The sequence below is a fragment of the Nicotiana sylvestris genome, chromosome 7, assembly GCF_000393655.2.
Source record: "Nicotiana sylvestris chromosome 7, ASM39365v2, whole genome shotgun sequence".
Classification (NCBI taxonomy): domain Eukaryota; kingdom Viridiplantae; phylum Streptophyta; class Magnoliopsida; order Solanales; family Solanaceae; genus Nicotiana; species Nicotiana sylvestris.
In genome coordinates, this window is record NC_091063.1 from 54,264,020 (window position 1) to 54,284,978 (window position 20,959).

Genomic DNA, 20,959 nt, shown 5'->3' on the forward strand with positions numbered 1-20,959 from the left:
CCTCAATTACAGAGCTTCGCAGTTTCCTTAGCTTGGCGGGTTACTACCGCCGTTTTGTTGAGGGGTTTTTATCGATTGTAGCCCTGATGACCAGACTGACCCAGAAGGGTGCTCCGTTCTAGTGGACGGAGGAGTGTGAGGCGAGCTTTCAGAATCTCAAGACAGCTTTGACTACAGCCCCAATTTTGATACTGCCTACAGGTTCGGGGTCTTATATGGTCTACTGTGATGCCTCAAGGATTGGCCTTGGAGTGGTGTTGATGTAGGACGGTAGAATGATTGCCTACGTGTCCAGACAGTTGAAGGTACATAAGAAGAACTACCTTGTCCATGACCTTGAGTTAGCTACCATTGTTCACGCCCTGAAGATCTATCGCCATTACTTATACGGGGTTCCTTGTGAGATTTATACTGACCATCGGAGCTTGCAACACCTGTTCAAGCAAAAGGATCTAAATTTGCGCCAGAGGAGGTGGTTAAAGTTGCTGAAGGACTATGATATCACTATTTTGTATCACCCGGGCAAGGCCAATGTGGTGGTCAATGCTTTGAGTCACCGGGCAGAGAGTTTGGGGAGTTTGGCTTATTTACCAGCATCGGAGAGACCTATGGCGATGAATGTTCAGGCCTTAGCCAGCCAGTTTCTGAGATTGGTTCTTTCGGAGCCCAGCCGGGTTCTAGTTTGTGTGGTTTCTCGGTCTTCCTTATTTGATTGTACCAGGGAGCGTCAGTATGATGACCCTCATTTGTTTGTCCTCAAGGACAAGGTTCATCACAGTGATGTCAGAGATGTGACTATTGGCGATGACGGTGTATTGAGGATGCAGGGTTGGATTTGTGTACCCAATGTTCATGGGCTTCGGGAGTTAATTCTAGAGGAGGCCCATAGCTCGCGGTATTCCATTCATTCGGGTGCCGCGAAGATGTATCAGGATTTGAGGCAGCACTACTGGTGGAGGCGGATGAAGAAGGACATAGTTAGATTTGTAGCTTGGTGCCTCAACTGTCAATAGGTGAAGTATAAGCACTAGAGACCGGGTGGATTGCTTCAGCAGATAGAGATTTCGGAGTGGAAGTGGGAGCGGATCACTATGGACTTTGTAGTTGGGCGTTCACGGACTTAGAGAAAGTTCGACGCTATTTGGGTGATTGTGGATTGGCTGACCAAGTCCGCTCACTTTATTCCTGTGTGTACTACTTATTCTTCGGAGCGGTTGGCGGAGATTTACATTCGGGAGATTGTACGTCTGCATGGTATTCCAGTGTCCATCATTTCAGATAGGGGTACTCAGTTCACATCTTGGTTTTGGAGAGCTGTTCAGCATGAGTTGGGTACTCGGGTAGAGTTGAGTACAACATTTCACCCTCAGACGGACGGATAATCCGAATGCACTATTCAGATTCTTGAGGATATGTATCGTGCGTGCGTGATCGAGTTTGGAGGGTCTTGGGATCAGTTCTTACCATTGGTGGAGTTTGCTTACAACAACAGCTATCAGTCCAACATTCAGATGGCACCGCGTGAGACTTTATATGGTAGACGGTGTAGATCCTCGGTGGGTTGGTTTGAGCTGGGTGAGGTCAGATTATTAGGCACAGACTTAGTTCAGGATGCTTTGAAGAAGGTCAAGGTGATTCAGGATAGACTCCGTACAGCCCAGTCCAGACAGAAGAGTTACACGGGCCGGAAGGTTCGTGATGTTTCCTATATGGTTGAAGAGCGGGTTCTGCTTCGGGTTTCGCCTATGAAGGGCGTTATGAGATTTGGGAAGAAGGGAAAGTTGAGTCTGAGGTTATTTAGCCTTTTGAGATATTGAGCCTTTTGAGATATTGAGGCGTGTTGGGAAGGTTGCTTATGAGCTTGCCTTACCTCCTAGCTTGGCAGAGTTCATCCGGTATTTCATGTCCCGATGCTCCGGAGGTATCATGGAGATTCATCGCACGTGTTGAATTTCAGTTCGGTCCAGCTGGACAAGGATCTATCTTATGTTGAGGAGTCCGTGGCGATATTGGACAGGCAGGTTAGAAAGCTGAGGTCAATAAACATTGCATCGGTAAAGGTTCAGTGGTGGGGTCAGCCAGTCGATGAGGCGACCTGGGAGACCGAGCAGGATATGCGCAGCCGTTACCCTCATCTTTTCACTACTTCAGGTATGTCTCTATGCTCATTCGAGGACGAACGAATATTTAAGTGTAGGAGGATGTGATGATCTGGCCGGTCGTCTTAAGAATTTACGCCTCGATCCCCTATTAACTACTTTTTCCGAGTTTATTTCTGCTATTTTGATTTACCGGGATGTTCGGTTTTGAATTTCGGAGAGTTTTGGGTTACTTAGTCCTTAAATGAGAGCTTAAGTGTTGGAAAGTTGATCGTAGTTGGAATAGTGTGAAGACGACCTAGGAATAGAAATCTGATGGTTCCGTTAGCTCCGTTGGGTGATTTCGGGTTTAGGGGCGTGTTCAGATTGTGTTTTAGAGGTCCGTAGCTAATTTAGGCTTGAAATGCCGAAAGGTCGAATTTTGAAGTTTCTGGTTCGATAGTGAAATTTTGATCCGAAGGTCGGAATGGAATTCCAAAAGCTGGAGTAGCTCCGTAGTGTTGAATGTGACGTATGTGCAAAATTTTAGGTGATTCGGACGAGGTTTGACAGACTTTTTGATCGAAAGCATATTTTTAGAGTTTTTGGGATTCTTAGGCTTAAATCCGATGAAATATAGATGTTTTGATGTTGTTTTGAGCGTTCCGAAGGTTGGAACAAGTATGAATGAAGTTATGGGATATGTTGGTAGGTTTGGTTGAGGTCTCGGGGGCCTCGGAATGATTTCGGATGGTTGACGGAAAGATTTTTGGGATTTGGAGTTGCAGCTTCAGCTGTTTTACTGTCATAACCGCACCTACGAGTGTGGGATCGCAGGTGCGAAGCCGCAGAAGTGGAAATGGGGAGGTTCAGCAGGAGCCGCAGAAGCGGTAGGCTTTCCGCAGGAGCGGTACCGCATCTGCGGATGGTGAGTCGCAGATGCAGAATCTGGTTTTAAGTGATGAGTCGCAGATGCGACCAGTGTTCCGCAAAACCAGGACCGCAGATGCGGTAACAACTGGGCAGAAATATGAAATTTCGAGGGTTTAGTTTCAAAAGTTGGAAATTCGATTTGGAGCTCGGGAGAGGGCGATTTTGAGAGGAAATTCAAAAGGAGATCAGTGGGTAACAATTCTTTAACCCTTTCTAGTTTTGTTCCATCAATCTATAGTTAGTTTCATCCATTAATTTCGGATTGGAGATGAAAATTGGGAAAAAGTTGAAATAGAGTTCTTAGACCTAGAATTCGACTTTTGATTGGGAATTTAACCTTAGATTTGGATAATTTTGTATGCATGAACTCGTGAGAGTATGCGGATTCTGAAAATATAAATTTTACCCAATTTCGAGACATGGGCCCAAGGGGCATTTTGTCATTTTACCTAATTTCGCGTATTAGCTTAGAATTTAATTGTAGAATCAGTTGCTTGAAGTGTTATTTACATTATGCAATTGAATTGAATAGATTTAGGCCATTTGGAGTCGAGTACTCGTGGCAAGAACGTGGTCTCGGGTTGATTATTGAGCTAGTTCGAGGTAAGTGGCTTGTCTAACCTTGTGTGGGGGACCTTCCCCTTAGAATTTGGAATATTTGATGGTTGAAATGCTTTGTACGTGAGGTGACAAGTTCGTACTTGAGCTAATTGTTGAAAACCTAGTTTTCTTTAAGTCATTTCAATTGTGTTCCTTTTCCTGTTTCATTTTACTTGCAATTTAAACATGTTGTTAACTTACAAAAAGCATGTCTAATTGAATTAACTGTTTATTTGCTTAAACTGCCTTAATTGAATTATGTGACGCATGTTAGATTAGAAGTACATGTTTACTTGATACGAAATTGAGTTTAATTGAGTATTCTTATGTTGCTGCTGTGTGTTTTACTTTGGGACTATGGGACGGCATCCCGGGAGATCCTTTGTACGTATTTATTATTTGACTGAGGTGTGGGATACCGAAAGATCCCTAGCTCATATATTGAGGATACCAAGAGATCCTCGGGATACCAAGAGATTCCTAGCATATATTGAGGATACCGAGAGATCATCGGGATACCAAGAGATCCCTGACATATATTTGAGGGTACTAAGAGATCTTCGGGATACTAAGAGATCCCCGGTTATTTCCTTGTGATTGTTTTTGCCTCTGTTTCAGTTATTTAAATCCTTGTTTTCATTTATTAAATTCTTAGTGTTAGTTTTTGAATGTACTGCTTATCTTATACTGTCATATCTTATATTTTTATTTTATCTCAGTAGGGCCCTGACCTTCCTCGTCACTACCCGACCGAGGTTAGGCTTGGCACTTACTGAGTACCGTTGTGGTGTACTCATGTCCTTTTCTGCGCATGTTATTCATGTGTAGATCCAGGTACCTTGACTCAGACTTACCATCCTTTAGGCGAGGCGACCCTTCGGAGACTTCGAGGTATATCTGCCGCGTTCGCATATCGAGGAGACTCTCTTTATTCTCTCTTGTAGTTACAGCACTTCTGTATTTACTTGTTTTAGACTATTATGGAATTAGAGCACTATGTAATATCATTAGCTTGTGATTCATGGGTTTACGGTTTTTAGGAGAGATATATATTGGATTTAAGAGTTATATTTTGTATGCCGAGCAACATTTTTAAAACGCTGTTTTATTACATTATTTCTGTTTTAAATTGTATTCTTCCGCAAATTGGTTTATCTTCCGTGTTTTAGGCTTACCTAGTCGTAGATACTATGTGTCGTCACGATGGTTCACGGAGGGCGAACCGGGGTCGTGACTTAAGGTTTGTAATGTGGTTTCCAAAGAGACAGGATTACAGGCTCAAAGGGGTTAACTACGATACATAACTATTAGGCGGGTAAAATATGTATATGGCTCAACAAAAAACACCTATATCACTTTCAAGACTGAACAAAACTACTATTTTGCTTTGCAAACACGCGGGGCAAGTTCTAGACATCAAATGCAATGCACATAATACAACAACCCTCACACGCACATGACACATGACTCACTCAAGATTGGATCATCAAGATACTCTAGTCAAAGCAGTTAAGCAAAGTTAAGAACATACAATTTAAGGTACTTATACAAGAGTCAAAAACTGAGTCTAAGCGTCACAACTAAAGTACTCACTATTCTCAAGGCATAACAAAGTCAAGATATATTGCTTCAATTCAAAACACAATACAATGGCTCCTACTCCCAAAAAAATAAAACTAACTACACCCGGTTCAAACAAAACTCTTGGAAAAGATCCGCGGCATAAAGAAAAATCAAGGGGAAATTACTACACTACCTACAAAGAAAATCTTTTTGTACTTTTTTCTTTAGACTTAAATCCCTCAAAAAAATTGTCTAAGATATCCATCGTCGGGAAAAGTCCAATTTTTTTTTCATTTTTTCTAAAAAATAAAAAAATATTCAATTAAACTAACACAACTAAAATAGCATAGAAACTCACCCAGACAATCTCCTCACCCCACACTTAAAATTGTGCATTGTCCCCAATACATACCATAACTAATAAAAGGGTAAAAGAGACTCCCTGGTAGGCCAAAGGCCGAAGCACTAACAGCTCATGGGATACTCAGACTTCTCCCAGGCATGGTCCTTTGTGCGGGTACCTCACACTGAGTTCCAACCATTTGGTTTGCTGTTGCATCCTTCCAATAGCTTTGCTTTCCATGTTCCTAGAAGATCAAAAATTGACACTACAAAAATAATACAATTAAAAAAAATAGTAAAGTTGGGTTGCCTCCCAACAAGCGCTTGATTTAACGTCGCGGCACTATATGAATCACTTTTTGTCTCCACCTTGAGCTTATGAATTGAACCCCAAGTATTGCTTCAAGCTTATGATTATGCTCTCGGGGTGGTGGAACGAATCTAACTGGCCCAAGGAAATAATGTAGTATTCTACACTCCTTGGCCTTTGTATGAGGTATGTAATCCTGAATTTCTGGCAAGAAGAATTCCAAAATATATGCACCTTGTTCCTCATTCCTTGACTCTTCAATTGGTTCAGATGACTCTATTTCCATATTATCATCCAAACATAATGTGAAAAAATGCTTGGAGTGTGGACCAATGCGCTCAAACACATGAACTTCAGGACTTTCAACATCCTCAACATAAATGATACTAGAGTCAACAAAATTTATATCCTCAAATTCCTTGGTTGGCTCTAGTCTCACTTCTTCAACATTGACATCCTCAAATTGTAGTTGGCTAGGTTGTTGATGTTCTTCTCTGACCTCCCCAATTAACACCTCAAATTCATGCTCTTCTTGGCCATTATCCTTAATATTGGCTTGTTGAGCATTAAAAACTCCAACCACTTGACTCAATTGAGCCTCCAACTTGCGAATAGTTGTCTCTTGCCTTTCTATCTGCAATTGTTTTTCATTATTTTATTTCAGAAGGCACTTTAACATATCTCTGATCTCCTTCGGGTTTGCATCTCCAAGTTTTTTATTCCTGTTAACTTCACAAGAAAAGGTAGAACCATCATAGTAAAGGGTTGGGGGGAAGATAAGAAATATAAGCACAACCATAAAAGTGACCATTTTTACCACCACACACATCATACACATTCCACAAATAAGATTGAGTTGGTACACATAACTCGCTTTCAGAAATGTTTTGAAAATTTTGCCACGGGTGGTTTCCTTCACAATATGTATGGAGATCAATAATAGAATTATCTACACCTAAATTCCTATAATTCCAAGATGTCATGTTTCTCAAATCAACAGTTATAAAAAATACAAAAACAAAAAAGCAAAAAAAAAAGTTCAAACTTGAAACCTAGCAATATATACAGCTACAACTACACCGTTAGTTCCTCGGCAACGGCGCAAAAATTTGATCACGCCTAGCTCTAGTCCTAAAATGGATAAGCGATCGCTGCAAATATAATCCGGTCTAAAAGTACGGAGTCGAATCCCACAGAGAACTAAGGTTTCACTATAACTGTTCAATATCACTTGGAAGATAAGCTCGAACAATTCCTATGTTATAATATTAAGATTTTTATGTCTAACTAATTAACTAACAAATTAAAAAAGTAAATTAAAAACTAGGGACACTAAGGGTTGGAGAAAAGATTAGGAGGTCTAGAGTTATGATTTTTCCAATTGTCGGAATTCTTCCCGCTACGTCTTCTATAATTTCGCCTAAGTATTCTCTACCGATCGTGAGTACTCTGAGTGTCGTAGCTCTCTCTCGAGCAACTACCACAATTTACTAGATGTATTCTCTCGAACTACACTAGCTAGCACTAATTCACCACTCACTATGATCGCATCAAGGTTTCGTTATCTCTAATCCCGCATTTAATCCCTCCGTATTGATCTCTCAAATACGTTAGGAGTGATGTTATTCAACAACTACCTAAATATGTACTCTCTCTCGAGCAGTACACACTAAATAGGCACAACCAATCGATGGCCATTCAATCAACAGTAACAAACACGTAGTTGAACAAGTAGAGAAATCCAATGGCTCAATTATATAAAAACATAACAAGAATTCATCTTCCAAAAGTTTTCATCAAAACCTTAGATAACACATTAGCTATTCATAAAAGTATATGAAAACACAATAGTCAAATTCATAACCAACAATGAAAATAGGAAGAAGGAAGTGAAAAACTCGTGGACGAATTCTCCGCCTTACTCCTAATGTGTTCTTGCCTCTTTAGGTTGAATCCCCGGTCTCCTTAGCCTCCTTAGGTCTAAATTATATCAAAAGTATGCCAAAGGTCTTCAAAATACCATTTTTTCATGTATATATACCAAGTAGGGTTGGGCCCAAACAATTACACCTTCTCCTACGCGAAAAAGGACACATTTTTCGGACAGGACGTGCGCGGCCGCGCTTGAACCGCGTCAAACCACGCATATCCACTTTGATTCTGCTTGACGAGCGCATCCTGAGCTCGGCCACGCACTTTACGCACACTTTTCACCCTGTTCAGTTGGGAATTTGGAAAAACGTAAAACATGAAAGTTGTATCTCTTTGAGTTAGCTTTCCAACCTTATATTGTGGAGCCCAAATGGAGGTCCGAGCGAAAGGGTATGTGCATTTTACTAGACAGTGCATAATATGCCTACTCGATTCTTCGTTCCGTTGCTCTATCATCCGTTGATTCCCGAATACGATCCCGGCTTAATTCCTTGGGCTTTTACTCATAGTTCAAAGTTCCAAATTACTTGAATTCATTCCATAACATCTACCTAGTTTGGAATCACTCCTACAACGCATAAAACACACAATTAGTGCAAAACACTAGCGATTAAAGTTTAAACTCAATTAAAGTGTAATAAATTAGAGTGTAATAAGCGATTAAAATACGTAATTATAGCCTATCATGAATGTTCCAATGGAAATAATCTTTTAGAAAGTTTTATCCAGTTGATGAACTAAATTCCTACACGTACCACGTGATGTTTTCGGACCTCATAAGGCTTGACAAATTCATATTGAATTGTTATCATTGTGCACGAGAAGTCATAAGGCACTTACGAGAAGTCAGGAACATGTAAGATTCATCTCGGCTTAATTCCATTCTTAGGACACGAATACTTATCCACCATATTTAATCGCCAACTTAATCCAATTTTCAGTTGCATCAAACAAATTTTTGGGGTGCACAATTAGTCACTAATTAGAGATATTTTTACTCTTTAGTTATTATTTAAAATATATTTACTCTTTAATTAGTGCTTAATAATTTTTTATCTGTCTGGACGAAAATACTCTTGTGCTAGACATGAATGTTGTGTAAATATTAAGGACATGGTGTCTTTAACTTCATGAATGTTGTGTAAATATTAAGGACAAAGTGTCCTATCATGTTCTTAACTTCATATGTGCAGTGTAAATATTAAGGACATGACGTCCTTAACTTCATATGTGCAGTGTAAATGTTAAGGACATAATGTCCTTAACTTGTATTTACACCTTTTGTTGTTAAACTTTAGGACTTCATGTCCTTAACTTCATATATGCAGTGTAAATGTTAAGGACATATTATCCTTAACTTTATGAGTGTTGTGTAAATATTAAGGATATTGTGTCCTTAACTTCATGAATCCTGTGCAAATATTAAGGACAAAGAATCCTGTCAAGTCCTTAACTTCATATGTGCAGTGTAAATGTTAAGGACATGGAAGTCCTTAACTTCATGTGTGCAGTGTAAATGTTAAGGATACCATGTCCTTAATATTTACACAGTACTCATGAAGAAAGCGCAAAAATATCTTTTCGTATTAATTTTAATAGAGTAGTGATTATTTTTGCTCAACATTAAAAATAATGGATAAACACGAAATACCATGTAAAAAGGTGGCTATCCCACGCTATTTCTACAAATCCTTTTCGCCGCCCTTCAGGAGACATCCATTTATGTTTCCTTTTCATGTTGGGAAAGGATTGTTGATGCCGCCTTACACCTGATCCCACATCGCCTAACAACCTTTTAATGCCATGTTTCATTAGCTATATAAACCCCGCATTCTCATGGTAATTGGGTATAACCAGCTCATTCTTAAAGTCAATTTTACTTCGACCTTTGACGTTTAGGGAGCCTGCGGAAAGGTGATTTTTTCTTCTTTAATTCCCTTGCATTTTCTTTACTTTTTTTAAGGTCAAACAAGAAGGATGTTTTCTTGTTTAACAAAATAATCCATGCACGAAGAAGTCAATTTTGGTGGGTGAGGGGATGAGTTCTCATCTTTGCCCGAATATCGGAGAGATTACTCTCAATGTGGCTCGACTATTGGAGAGATTACTCTCAATGTGTCCCGACTATCGGAGAGATTACTCTCAATGTGCCCCGATTATCGGAGAGATTACTCTCAATGTGATCCGACTATCGGAGAGATTACTCTCAATGTGCTCCGACTATCGGAGAGATTACTCTCAATGTACCCCGACTATCGAAGAGATTGCTCTCAATGTGCATCGACTGTCGAAGAGATTGCTCTTAATGTGGTTCGACTATCGGAGAGATTACTCTCAAAATAACCCGACTATTGGAGAGATTATTCTCAAGGTGGTCCGAATATTGAAGACCATTTCATCCATTTAGGCCCATTCTAATATTCTTTTTTTTTTTACTTTTAAGAATCTAATTATGAACTCAAATAGAAGCTAAATTTCTTCTCTAGTATTTAGAAAGATTAGTCAAGATTCAACACAGAACCAGTAGTACTATAGCATAATAAAACTATAGCAGAAGTCATCGAGCTACTTTTCATATATTATATCAAACCTTATTCTTGTCAACCATTCTCTGAATTATGACGTAATCAAACCTCATATCTATCTTCCAGCTGTGAAATGACATTTGCAAAGACATGGTAACCTTAGCACATATCTGACAGTAGATAATATTCATTCTTTGCATGGTATATAGCCATTAAGCCATAGCCAGAAGTTTGAACATCAAAACCCTCATCCTGCATATCTCTTATCAATGGCAAAGTACCAGTTATAGAATATGGTTTTACATGCCCAACCTCCTCTTTAGTAGCTTTATGACTCAACATTCTAATATTCTTGATTTGGACTTTGATAACTCATTTTTTTCTTTTCTTTTGCAGCCCGAAGATATGACAAATTTCAGAGATTATACCTCACCTTTCTCCAAACTTAGATATCTCGTAATCGAGATTGAAGATGGCATAGAACAAACCAAGATTTTGGTTCACACCCCACAAGCTAGCCGGTATGCAGCCTCATGGCCTTCTTTGAGGAACTCCCTTTATGTAAAAAACTGGACCTTGGAGCAAAAGTCTACTTCTAATCTATTGTCCAAGATGTGGTCTCTCCAAGCACAAATCCATCGCCACGTAAACATTGCTAGCACCCTTCCAAACTTAGGACGTCTCATAATTCAAGGCGAAGTACGTTGGGGAAACACAACAACAATCGAGGGCGAGTATCGTCATATTCTAGGATATTGGGAATGGGATGAAGATGTACTTGGTGGAAGCCAAGAAATCCTTAGTACAACAAAGATTTATGATGCTATTTATGCCTCACTTTTCACTTATGATCGAAACTCGAACATTTTGTAAGCATTTTTGTAAGGCTTGGTGCCCCAAGACGAACACGCTTCTTATATCAGCTTGGGAACTATCTATCTCTCTTTGGGACTTACATATCCTTGGAGGTCTGCCCATTGCGGGTTCTCCGTACGAAGAAGTGGTACCTGAGACAACAGAACTTATCAGTTTGGACGAAAAACATATGAGATTTATTCCTCGATCTTGCGAGTATTTATTTGCTACCTTCCATCACCTTAAGGAAGGTACGGGTATTAACCAAAAGGTCTCCTTGAGCAAGTGAAAAAAAATTGGTATAAAAAAGCTTTAATATATAAACCTGCTCCACTACGAAAGGAAAAGAAATTCGCGCACCTAAAGTCGACACATAATCCTAACAGAGTTATTCCCGAGACAACTAGGTGGTCGAGTGATCAAGAAGCTATATTCTCCAAGCTTAGGGTGAGGTCTGACAAGAAAGATGAAACATATATAGCAGCCTTCTTATCAATTTGGCTATGTGCTTTCGTGTTTCCCTATAACGCAGAGAACTTCATTCGTCCCGAGACTTTTAAGATGACAAGCATGATGGCAAGCAGGAGAAAGATTAGCCTTGCGATCCCAGTTTTGGCGAGTATTTATCATGGTTTGAATAAGATTTCGTGTTCTTCCCAACTTGATCAGGTCAAAGTTTATTTTCCCATCCATTATGTTTACGGCTGGCTTGCACATTACCTCAAAACCCATTATCCACTTGCTAAGGGTCCGCTTGTCCCTTTGATGGTGGCATACTAAGGAGAGGGAGCTGTGTGGTACTTTGACGAGAAGTATGCAACAAAACGCATCCACAATGGAAAGGATATAGTTTGGACACCAATAATGTTAACCAATTCTCGTCCTTATTATTATATGGATAACGATGCCCCTCAAGAGTTGTAGTCAAATTACTTCATGAGGTTACGTTTTAATTACCTTCCTTTGAGGTACGATAACTCATTCATTATCGAGCCATATATCCCGTATCGGTTTGGTCGTCAATTTGGGTTTTACCAAAACAACCCCGTTTTTTGGAGAATGATATCCGTAGCGCCTCTCTAGATGAAGGACTTAGATTTTGGAGGATTTGCATACTATATCGGTCTATGTCACGTGCGGTTTCCCCCCCAACAGGATATCATGTGGAGAATCCTTTTTCCACCAATTATATGTCTTAGTGGGACAAAGAACATGGGAAGTTTCTCGAAAATAATTTACAAGCTCTGATAGACAATGTTGGGCTAAAATCTACTACTCCTTTAGGAGGTGAAGATCAAGGTGTTGGAAAGACACTCTCAAAAGTCAAAGAACCACTTACTCCAATCCCAAAAGTAGTTACACAATATAAGAAAAGGAAGCTTAAATCCTCAAAGGCTGCTTTGAAAGAGGTGGTGTGCACTTCAACAAATATAGAGAAACACCCTCTAGTTCTTCCATTTAGCACGCAAGTTCCTCAAGATACAAGCCAGAGTACCAATGAAGATCAAAATTGGAAAAGGAAACATCCTAACCCAGTAGAGACGTAGAGGTTCCAAGTGTTGATAGTCCCTCAAGAACACATAAAACTTGTAACAAAGAGGTAAACTACAATCATCTCGCCTTTTTCCTTCTTTTTTTTGAATGAATAGCTTCACTATAAATTACCTACTTTCTTTGCCTTTTCCTTATGCAGTTAAACGCCATTGGGCATCCGATGGTATCCCTACATGACAAACCACAAGTGAGTGATAAATCTATTGGAAGGCCTACGTCTAAAGTGAAGTCATCTTCAAAGGCATCATCTCTTCCTCATGACAAAGCCCTAAAAAGACAAACTCTAAATGAGATAACTCGCGTTCCACCAATGACAAATACATCAGTATCTATTTTTGAAGGAAAGAACAATGTCTTTAATCGCAAAAAGGAATTCATCTTGGGACTTTGGGAGGATATTTTCAACAGACTTTCCAAAACTCGTGCAGAACTGCTCTCATCTTATAGGGAGCAAATCACTGAGATTTTTGAAGATATGAAAAAGGCGAATATTTTAGATCTTTCTCCATTAGAGTGTTTACTGGATTCTCTTTTCGAGCTTGCTGCTTCATATGACCAAGAGCGATCCAATTTGGCTGATAAGACGAGTCAAGATGAGAAGCTGGAGCAGATTTCCAAAGCTAAGGAGCATCTTGAATCGTTCAAACTTGAAGCAAGTAAGAAAGTCAAGAAAGTTTCCTCTAGTGAAAAGAAACTGAAGAGAGTTGTGAAGAAGATGCAGACATTACAACAAGAGAGAAAGAACCTCGAAGGTGTTATAGAAGCGACTCAAAAGGAGGTTGAAGAGATTCAGGCAAAAGTTTCAGCTGCCGAGACTGAGGTCTCTTTATATGACAACATAAATTTGCTGACTGTTGATGATTCGGCCAATTTGGAGGAGAAGAAGAAGAACCTGGAGACTAACTGTCAAGAATTGATCAACTACAAGTTTTGTTTAGATTAGACTATTAGAATTATCTCCCCTTTTATCTTTATATTAGATTGACCTAATGGATATTTATTTCATCTTAAATATGATTGCTTCTCTTTTGCTTACATTGCCTGACGTTTATCTTAGTCGCATCATTTTCAGCTTTACGCACTTGTAATGAAAGAGTTATATCTTGCCGTGGGAGATTCCAAATAATGAACCGTTTGATTTCACGAAAATTAGACTTCAATATCTAAAGCATATCCAAAACTTAAAATAAAAAACCTTCAGAATCACCCCAGATAATATTTTTGAAACCAACTTTAGATTTCACTAGGTTGAAAATTTCAGATTTGTGCAGTCTCACAAAATAATCATAATGGTGTAGAAAAGTCAAAATCATGAACCGCTTGATTTTTTGAAAACTTAACTTGCAAATATATAATACATCCAAAATGCAAGATCTAATTCCTTAAGGATAGTTTCCGATAATAGTTCGAAATCAATATTAAATTCTGACACGGCGACGATTTCAAATTTGCATGACTTCACCAAAATATTTATATCTTGATGTAGACATGTCGAAATCACAAACTGTTTAATCTATTGGAAACTTAAATTCAAAATCTATTACATATCCAAAATATAAAATTTAATGTCTTAAGGATAGTTTCAGATAATATTTCTAATTCAATACTAAATTCTAACACACTGACGATTTTAGATTTGCGCAACTTCGCCAAAACGTTGGTATCTTGATGTAGGAATGTCGAAATCATGAACCGTTTGATATATTGAAAACTTAACTTCCAAATATATAACATATCCAAAATGCAAAATTTAATTCCTTAAGTATAGTTTCAGATATTATTTCGAATTCAATACTAAATTCTGACATACTAACGATTTCAGATTTGCGCAACTTCGCCAAATATTTTGTATCTTGATGTAGGAATGTCAAAATCACAAACCGTTTAATTTATTGGAAACTTAATTTCCAAATATATAACATATCCAAAATGCAAATTTAATGCCTTAAGGATAGTTTCAGATATTATTTCGAAGTCAATACTAAATTCCGACACACTAACGACTTCAGATTTGCGCGACTGCGCCAAAAGTTTTGTATCTTGAAGCTAACATCGAAATCATGAACCAATTGATTTATTAGAAACTAAACTTCAAAATCTAATACATATCCAAAATATAAAATTTAATTCCTTAAGGATAGTTTATATGATAGTTCGAAATCGACTTTGATTTTTGATATGCCAGACAGTTCCAAATTAGCGCGACTTCACCAAAATTTTTGTATCTTGGTATGGAAGCCTTGAGATTGTAAGACCTTTTTAATTGTCAAAAATTGAAATTCAAGAGCTTCATTATCACCAAATATCTTTGTTCAAGTCTCACTGAATTTGAAATATCGTGAAGGCACACCAAAACAAAACCTGAAGGTTTGGCGAACATAAAGGCATAGCGGATCCCCGGACTTCAATGCAAATGCTTGGCAGCCCCCAAAAAGATCTTAATGATTTCATTGGAGACACCAATTTACCATAGCAACTTTCCCCCTTTAAATCAAATGATATATAAAGTTTAACGGAAGAATGGTATCTCAGCTCGATTTTTAAGTGTTGATTGAATGGATTACATTCCATCGTACTTCATTTGGAAAACGATTGGGGGATTATGTATATTTTTAACTAATGGGACTGAACTCATAATGACAATCTAAGCTGCCTACGTACCTCGGTGAAGAGGACAAGTCATACCGTAGTTCAGAAAGGGTAATTTTTTTCTTTTTTTTATGTCCTAACTTTTGCCCAGGCCGCCTCTTTCGAGGTTTTCAACCTAGCAGACTCTTTTTTCTTCTTTTTTTTGGTGGGTCGTACACAATTTAGACTCATGCGGGTCGGGAGTGTAGAAACATGTAGTTTAGGCTCATGCGTCAAGGAGAGTTACAACTTCAAGGATAATATTTCTTCAAAAACTTGCCATTGATAGTGCCGATTCTCATGCCATCTGCATCAACCAGCTTGTAATCCCAACTTGAGTAAGCTTATTGTACGACATATGACCTATCCCATTTTGAAGTAAACTTCCCTATAGGTTTATGGAAAGTAATAATGGGTCTTTGTATGGCAAGGACTTGATCTCCTACTTAAAAGAATCTCGGGCGAATCTTTTATTGAAGGCGCGAGACAATCGAGCTTGATAACATTCAAGACTCTATTGAGCTTCCAACCTCTTCTCATCAAGAGCCTCCAACTTTTCTAATCAAAGTCGAGCATTTTCTTCATCAGTGACCCCTTCTTGAATAGCCAGTTATAATGAAAGTATTTGACGCTCGAGTGTCAAGATGGCTTCAACTCCATAAACGAGTGAATAAGGGGTTGCTTGTGTTGGCGTGTGGTGAGTCGTCCTATATGCCCATAGAGCTTCTTCCATACGGTCATTCCAATCTCGTTTGGATTTGGAGACGACTTTTTTAAATAAGTTGCATAGAGTCTTATTGAATGCCTCAGCTAGACCATTGGCAGCAGCATTGTACATCGAAGAGTTACGTTGCTTGAAGCCAAAGAGATCATAAATCTTGTTCATCAACCTATTATCGAATGGCTTTCCATTATCCGTTATTATGTAACGAGGAATGCCAAAGCGATAGATTATGTTTACTCGGATGAAACTTGCAACATTTTCCTTCTTTACCTCCTTAAGAGCAACAGCTTCAGCCCATTTTGAGAAGTAGTCAGTTGCAGCCAAGATGTATAGGTGCCCACCAGAGGACTTTGGTAGTGGTCCAACAACATCCAATCCCCAAGCATCAAGCGACCAGGATACAACAGTCAGGTGCAACACTTCAAGAGGTTGATGAATAGAATTCGCATGGAATTGACAAACCTTTCATCTTCGAGCATAATCCAAGCAATCTTTTTCCATCGTTGGCCAATAATATCCCATCCTTTTTATATGGAAGTGGAACTTTGGTCCGGACTGGTGTGACCCACATACCCCAGAATGTGCCTCTTGCAAAGCTTGGTATGCTTCTTCTTCCCCTAAGCATCGCAAGAATACTCCCTCAAATGACCTTCTATATAAAGTATCTTTGTAGTAAAGGAAGCGAGGTACACGACGACGGATTTTAGTCCTTGTCCTTAGATTTTCTGGAAGTATCCCATATCATAAGTAGTTGATAATGGGTTGTCTCCATTCTTCTTTCTCAACTTCAGAAACAACGACAAGATGTTTAAGTTCATTTTCTTCACCTTTAGCCTCATTTGGCGGCGGTATTACGCATTTTTAGCAGACAGTAACTTGCGCTTGATCATGCAGGGTTACTGATGAAGCTAGGGCAGCTAAATCATCAGCCTTCTTATTTTCTTTCCTTAGCACATGTTGAATAGTCACGTCACCGACCCACCCCATTAATTTTTAGCATAATCATGATATGGGCGTAGTTCAGGTTTCTTGACCTCGTAACTACATAAAAGCTGGTTGATCACCAACTGGGAGTCACCAAAGACTTGCAACTACAACAGCTTCATATCAACAGCCATTTCGAGCTCAGGTATTAATGCTTGTTACTCAGCAACATTGTTGGAATAGAGTTGTGTCAAGGTGAAGAAGTAGGGCAATACTTCACCTTGGGAAGTGACAAATACTATGCCAACACCAGTTCCTCCGCGATGTGCAGCACCATCAAAGTACATCTTCCATGGAGGTTGAACTTCAACGACCATTGCATCCTCATCAGGTAGTTCGTCAGTTAGCTCCCAGTCATCGGGTATCGGATGATCTGCCAAGAAGTGTGCCAATGCTTGTCCTTTTACATCCTTTTAAGGGATGCACAAAATCTTGAATTGTTGAAATTGGAGGTACCATCTCGCTAGTCGATCACTGAGAACAGGTTTTGACATTACGAACTTGATGAAATTTTCTTTAGAAATAAGACGAACAACATGAGCTTGAAAGTAGTGCTTCAACTTTTGAATTGGAAAGACTAGCGCCAAACACAACTTTTCAATTGGCAAATAATTCACCTCATTTGGTGTCATCATCCTACTCAAGTAGTAAACAGAGTTTTCTTTCCCCTCACTATTTTCTTGGGCCAACAGTGTTCCAACAGATCTTTCTTGCACTGCAATGTATAGTATCAATGGCTTTCCAGGTATAGGGGCTGCTAAAACCGGAGGTTTCATCATGTAGGATTTAGTGCTCTCAAAGGCATTGCTACACGTTTGGTCCCATTTGAAAGGGACACCTTTCTTCATAAGGCGACTGAATGGTTGGCACCTCTCAGCTAGGTTTGAGATGAATCTCCTAAGGTACGCTAACTTTCCTAGCAGACTTTTCAATTCATGAATATTGTGAGGCTCATGCATCTTTAAAATGGCATTCATTTTGGATTTATCAATTTCGATCTCTCGATGTCGGACAATGAAACCAAGGAACTTTCTAGAAGTAATTCCAAAGGCGCATTTCAATGGATTCATCCTAAGTTGGTACCTCCGGAGCAACTCAAATACCATTCTCAAGTCTTTCAAGTGGTCGCCCCTCTTTCTTGATTTTACCACCAAGTCGTCCACATAGCATTCGATATTTTTGTGAAGAATGTCGTCAAAGATATTCTGCATAGCCCTTTGATAAGTAGCACCGGCGTTGTTCAAGACAAAAGGCATTACCTTGTAGCAATAAATACCTTTGGTTGTGTGGAATGCAGTGAGCTCTTTATATTTTCGTGCTATGCGAATTTGGTTATAGCCTGACGAACCATCCATTAACTACATTGCCTCATACCTAGAAGTAGCATCGATCATCAGCTTTGGAATAGGAAGCGGAAATTCATCTTTGGGACACGTATTGTTGAGATCACTGAAGTCCATGCACACTCGAATCTGGCCATTCTTCTTCCTTACGGGACAATACTTGAAACCCATATTGGGTATTTAACTTCTCGAATAAATCCAGCTTCAATGAGTTTGTTAAGTTCGGTTTCAATCAGGGGAACCAAGTCCGGCCTAAAGCGCCTTTGAGCTTGCTTAACAGGATGAGCGCCATTCTTGACCGCAAGGTAATAGACTGCGACTTTTGAGTCCAAGCCAGGAATTTCTTTGTAACTCCAAGCAAAGACATCCTTAAACTCCTTGAGTAACTCAATATAAGTGTTTTCTTCATCAACTTCTAGCAAAGCACTTAGGTAGGAGGATTTTGGTTCTTCATCAATACTAAGGTAAACTTCTTTTAAGGTCAATCATTGCCTTCACCCCTTCTTCAAGTTTCAGGGGTGCGCCTTTCGCATCTTCATCTTCTTGAGGGTCCCCATCATTTAAGGATATGTGAAAACACGATGAAACATCCTCCAATTTCTCATCATCCTCCATTAGAAATGAAATACCATTCTCGCCTAGTGCACTAACGTGATACAAAGAACCCACACTTTCTTCATCTTCATCCCGTTCTTTAGTGTAGACCATAGTGTATGGCTTCACCTTTAGTACCTCATCACACGAAACCATGGCTTTTGTTTGTTGCTTCATTCAGAAGGAACCAGACTTTGGAAATCCTTAAAGATCTTCTGAATTTTGGGCGAAGCAGGTGTTTTTGTGTTTCGATAATTTCTCTAGAACTCATTCCTCTTCTTTAAGGGACCCAATCTCTGAAATACAGAAGTTCTCACAATTGATTTTGCAAGTCGATCAAAGACAGAAGGCTTATTAGAAGCGGTAGATTTGTCTTCTACAGTGATATAATTATTGCTCGCCCTTCTTATGGAGATGTGTACTGGTGACGATTGCTTGTATCCCAAACCTTCACGTGGTTGCCTCATCACAGCTTCTGATGGGAGCTTCCCTAACTTTGATGGCTCATTGGGATTGTATCCAGCTTTTGCAAATAGCTTGTAAGTGTTAGGATCAGAGCCTTCATCTGTTTGCTTTGTAGGGAGTGCCACATTTTGCTAACGATTTTGGGCCACAAACTCTGCAAGTGGCTTTGAGGACAACTTTACTACCTCAATTCGTTTTACCAGAAGAGTTAACTCCTTTAGCATGTTAGTTTGGAGATTAGATTATTCACCTTCATCTTTCTTCCTTTTAGGGACATATTGGAGTGCAGGACTTACTTTCTTGCCATAAGATGCAATATCCCTATATAAGATTTATTCGTGTTGGGTTGTACCTCCTCAGTAATAGCTTTGGCTCTACCAGCAGTCACCTCAGCTCTTTTAGTATGAAGTCTTTGCATCGATCACATGAAGTCATGCCCTTTAATCATGCATATAGCCAACCAGGTATAATGGGCGGTTATGAGGAGTGTCACCAAGTAGAAGATCGTTATTCATGAACATAACTTTTTTCTCACAAGCATTAAATTCTTGAGGAATGGACTCGATGAGCTTTTCCGAAGATGGTGTCAATGGTAGGTCATCACTCTTTTCTTCCCCTTTGTCAGCATGGCAACACGAGGCCTCAATGCCCTCATGGGAAATCTTCGTGCGAAACCAACTTGGTAAGAACTCTTCCAAGGTCACTAGATGTCGTGGCTTTTGAGGATGGTGCACCTCCACTTTTGCTTTCTTCAAATACTTAACTGGATTCCATCTCCTTGGCCTTTTCACCATCATTTTCCTTATTAGTTGTTCTATTGATTCTTTTTGTGGGATCTTATTGTGGTGCCTACGGCGAGTTACCAATGTCCAACCTTCATCATCATCATGGTGGTCTACTTTGACTTTGTTATTCTCCAATTATTCTTCATCTTTGATTTCTTTTAAACTGCATAACTCATCTAGACTGAATGAGCCAAAGGTGATAGAGACTTGGTTCGCACTTGCCTTCTCATCTTCAAGCACGATCTTCTTTTCACGAGCCAAGTCCATAACTTTGTCCTTTAAGACAAAGCACTTCTCTAGAGGGTGGCTCACAAGTCGATGGTATTTGTAGTAATTTGGGTCATTTGTTTTTCCAGCTTCATTTGGTCGCTTCATCTCTGGAAGCTAAATGAGATTTAATTCGAGGAGTTCTTCGAAAATGGCTGGCACATCAGAATCCAGAAATGAGTACTCTTTCATTTGCATTTCTTTTAGAGTCAACTTTCCACTTGTCTTATCTTGAAAAGAAGTGGATTTCATACTCTACTTCTTGCTCACCTTCGTCATGAACTTCACAGGTGATGTGTTGAAAAGGTATCATCGATCGCTCTTGCCACTTTATAGTGGTGTAGGGTCGAACTCGATCACCATGCTCAATTCCATGTCATGGGCACGAGTTGCAAGTTCTTCAAAGATGTAGCAGAGTCCCCAATACATGCCTTGGATGCACATCTTTATGCCAGAAGCTTCACTAAGTCTCTCTTT

General features: G+C 39.4%; 1 protein-coding gene across 1 annotated transcript; it reads left to right on the top strand.

The window, feature by feature from the left end:
• The first annotated feature begins 11,699 nt into the window (after window positions 1–11,699).
• On the top strand, window positions 11,700–13,635 carry LOC138873149 (uncharacterized). The gene is made up of 3 exons (XM_070151588.1): window positions 11,700–11,807; window positions 12,338–12,673; window positions 12,832–13,635. Exons 1-3 carry the CDS (start codon window positions 11,700–11,702, stop codon window positions 13,633–13,635), a joined length of 1,248 nt encoding a protein of 415 aa, XP_070007689.1.
• Window positions 13,636–20,959: the final 7,324 nt, after the last annotated feature.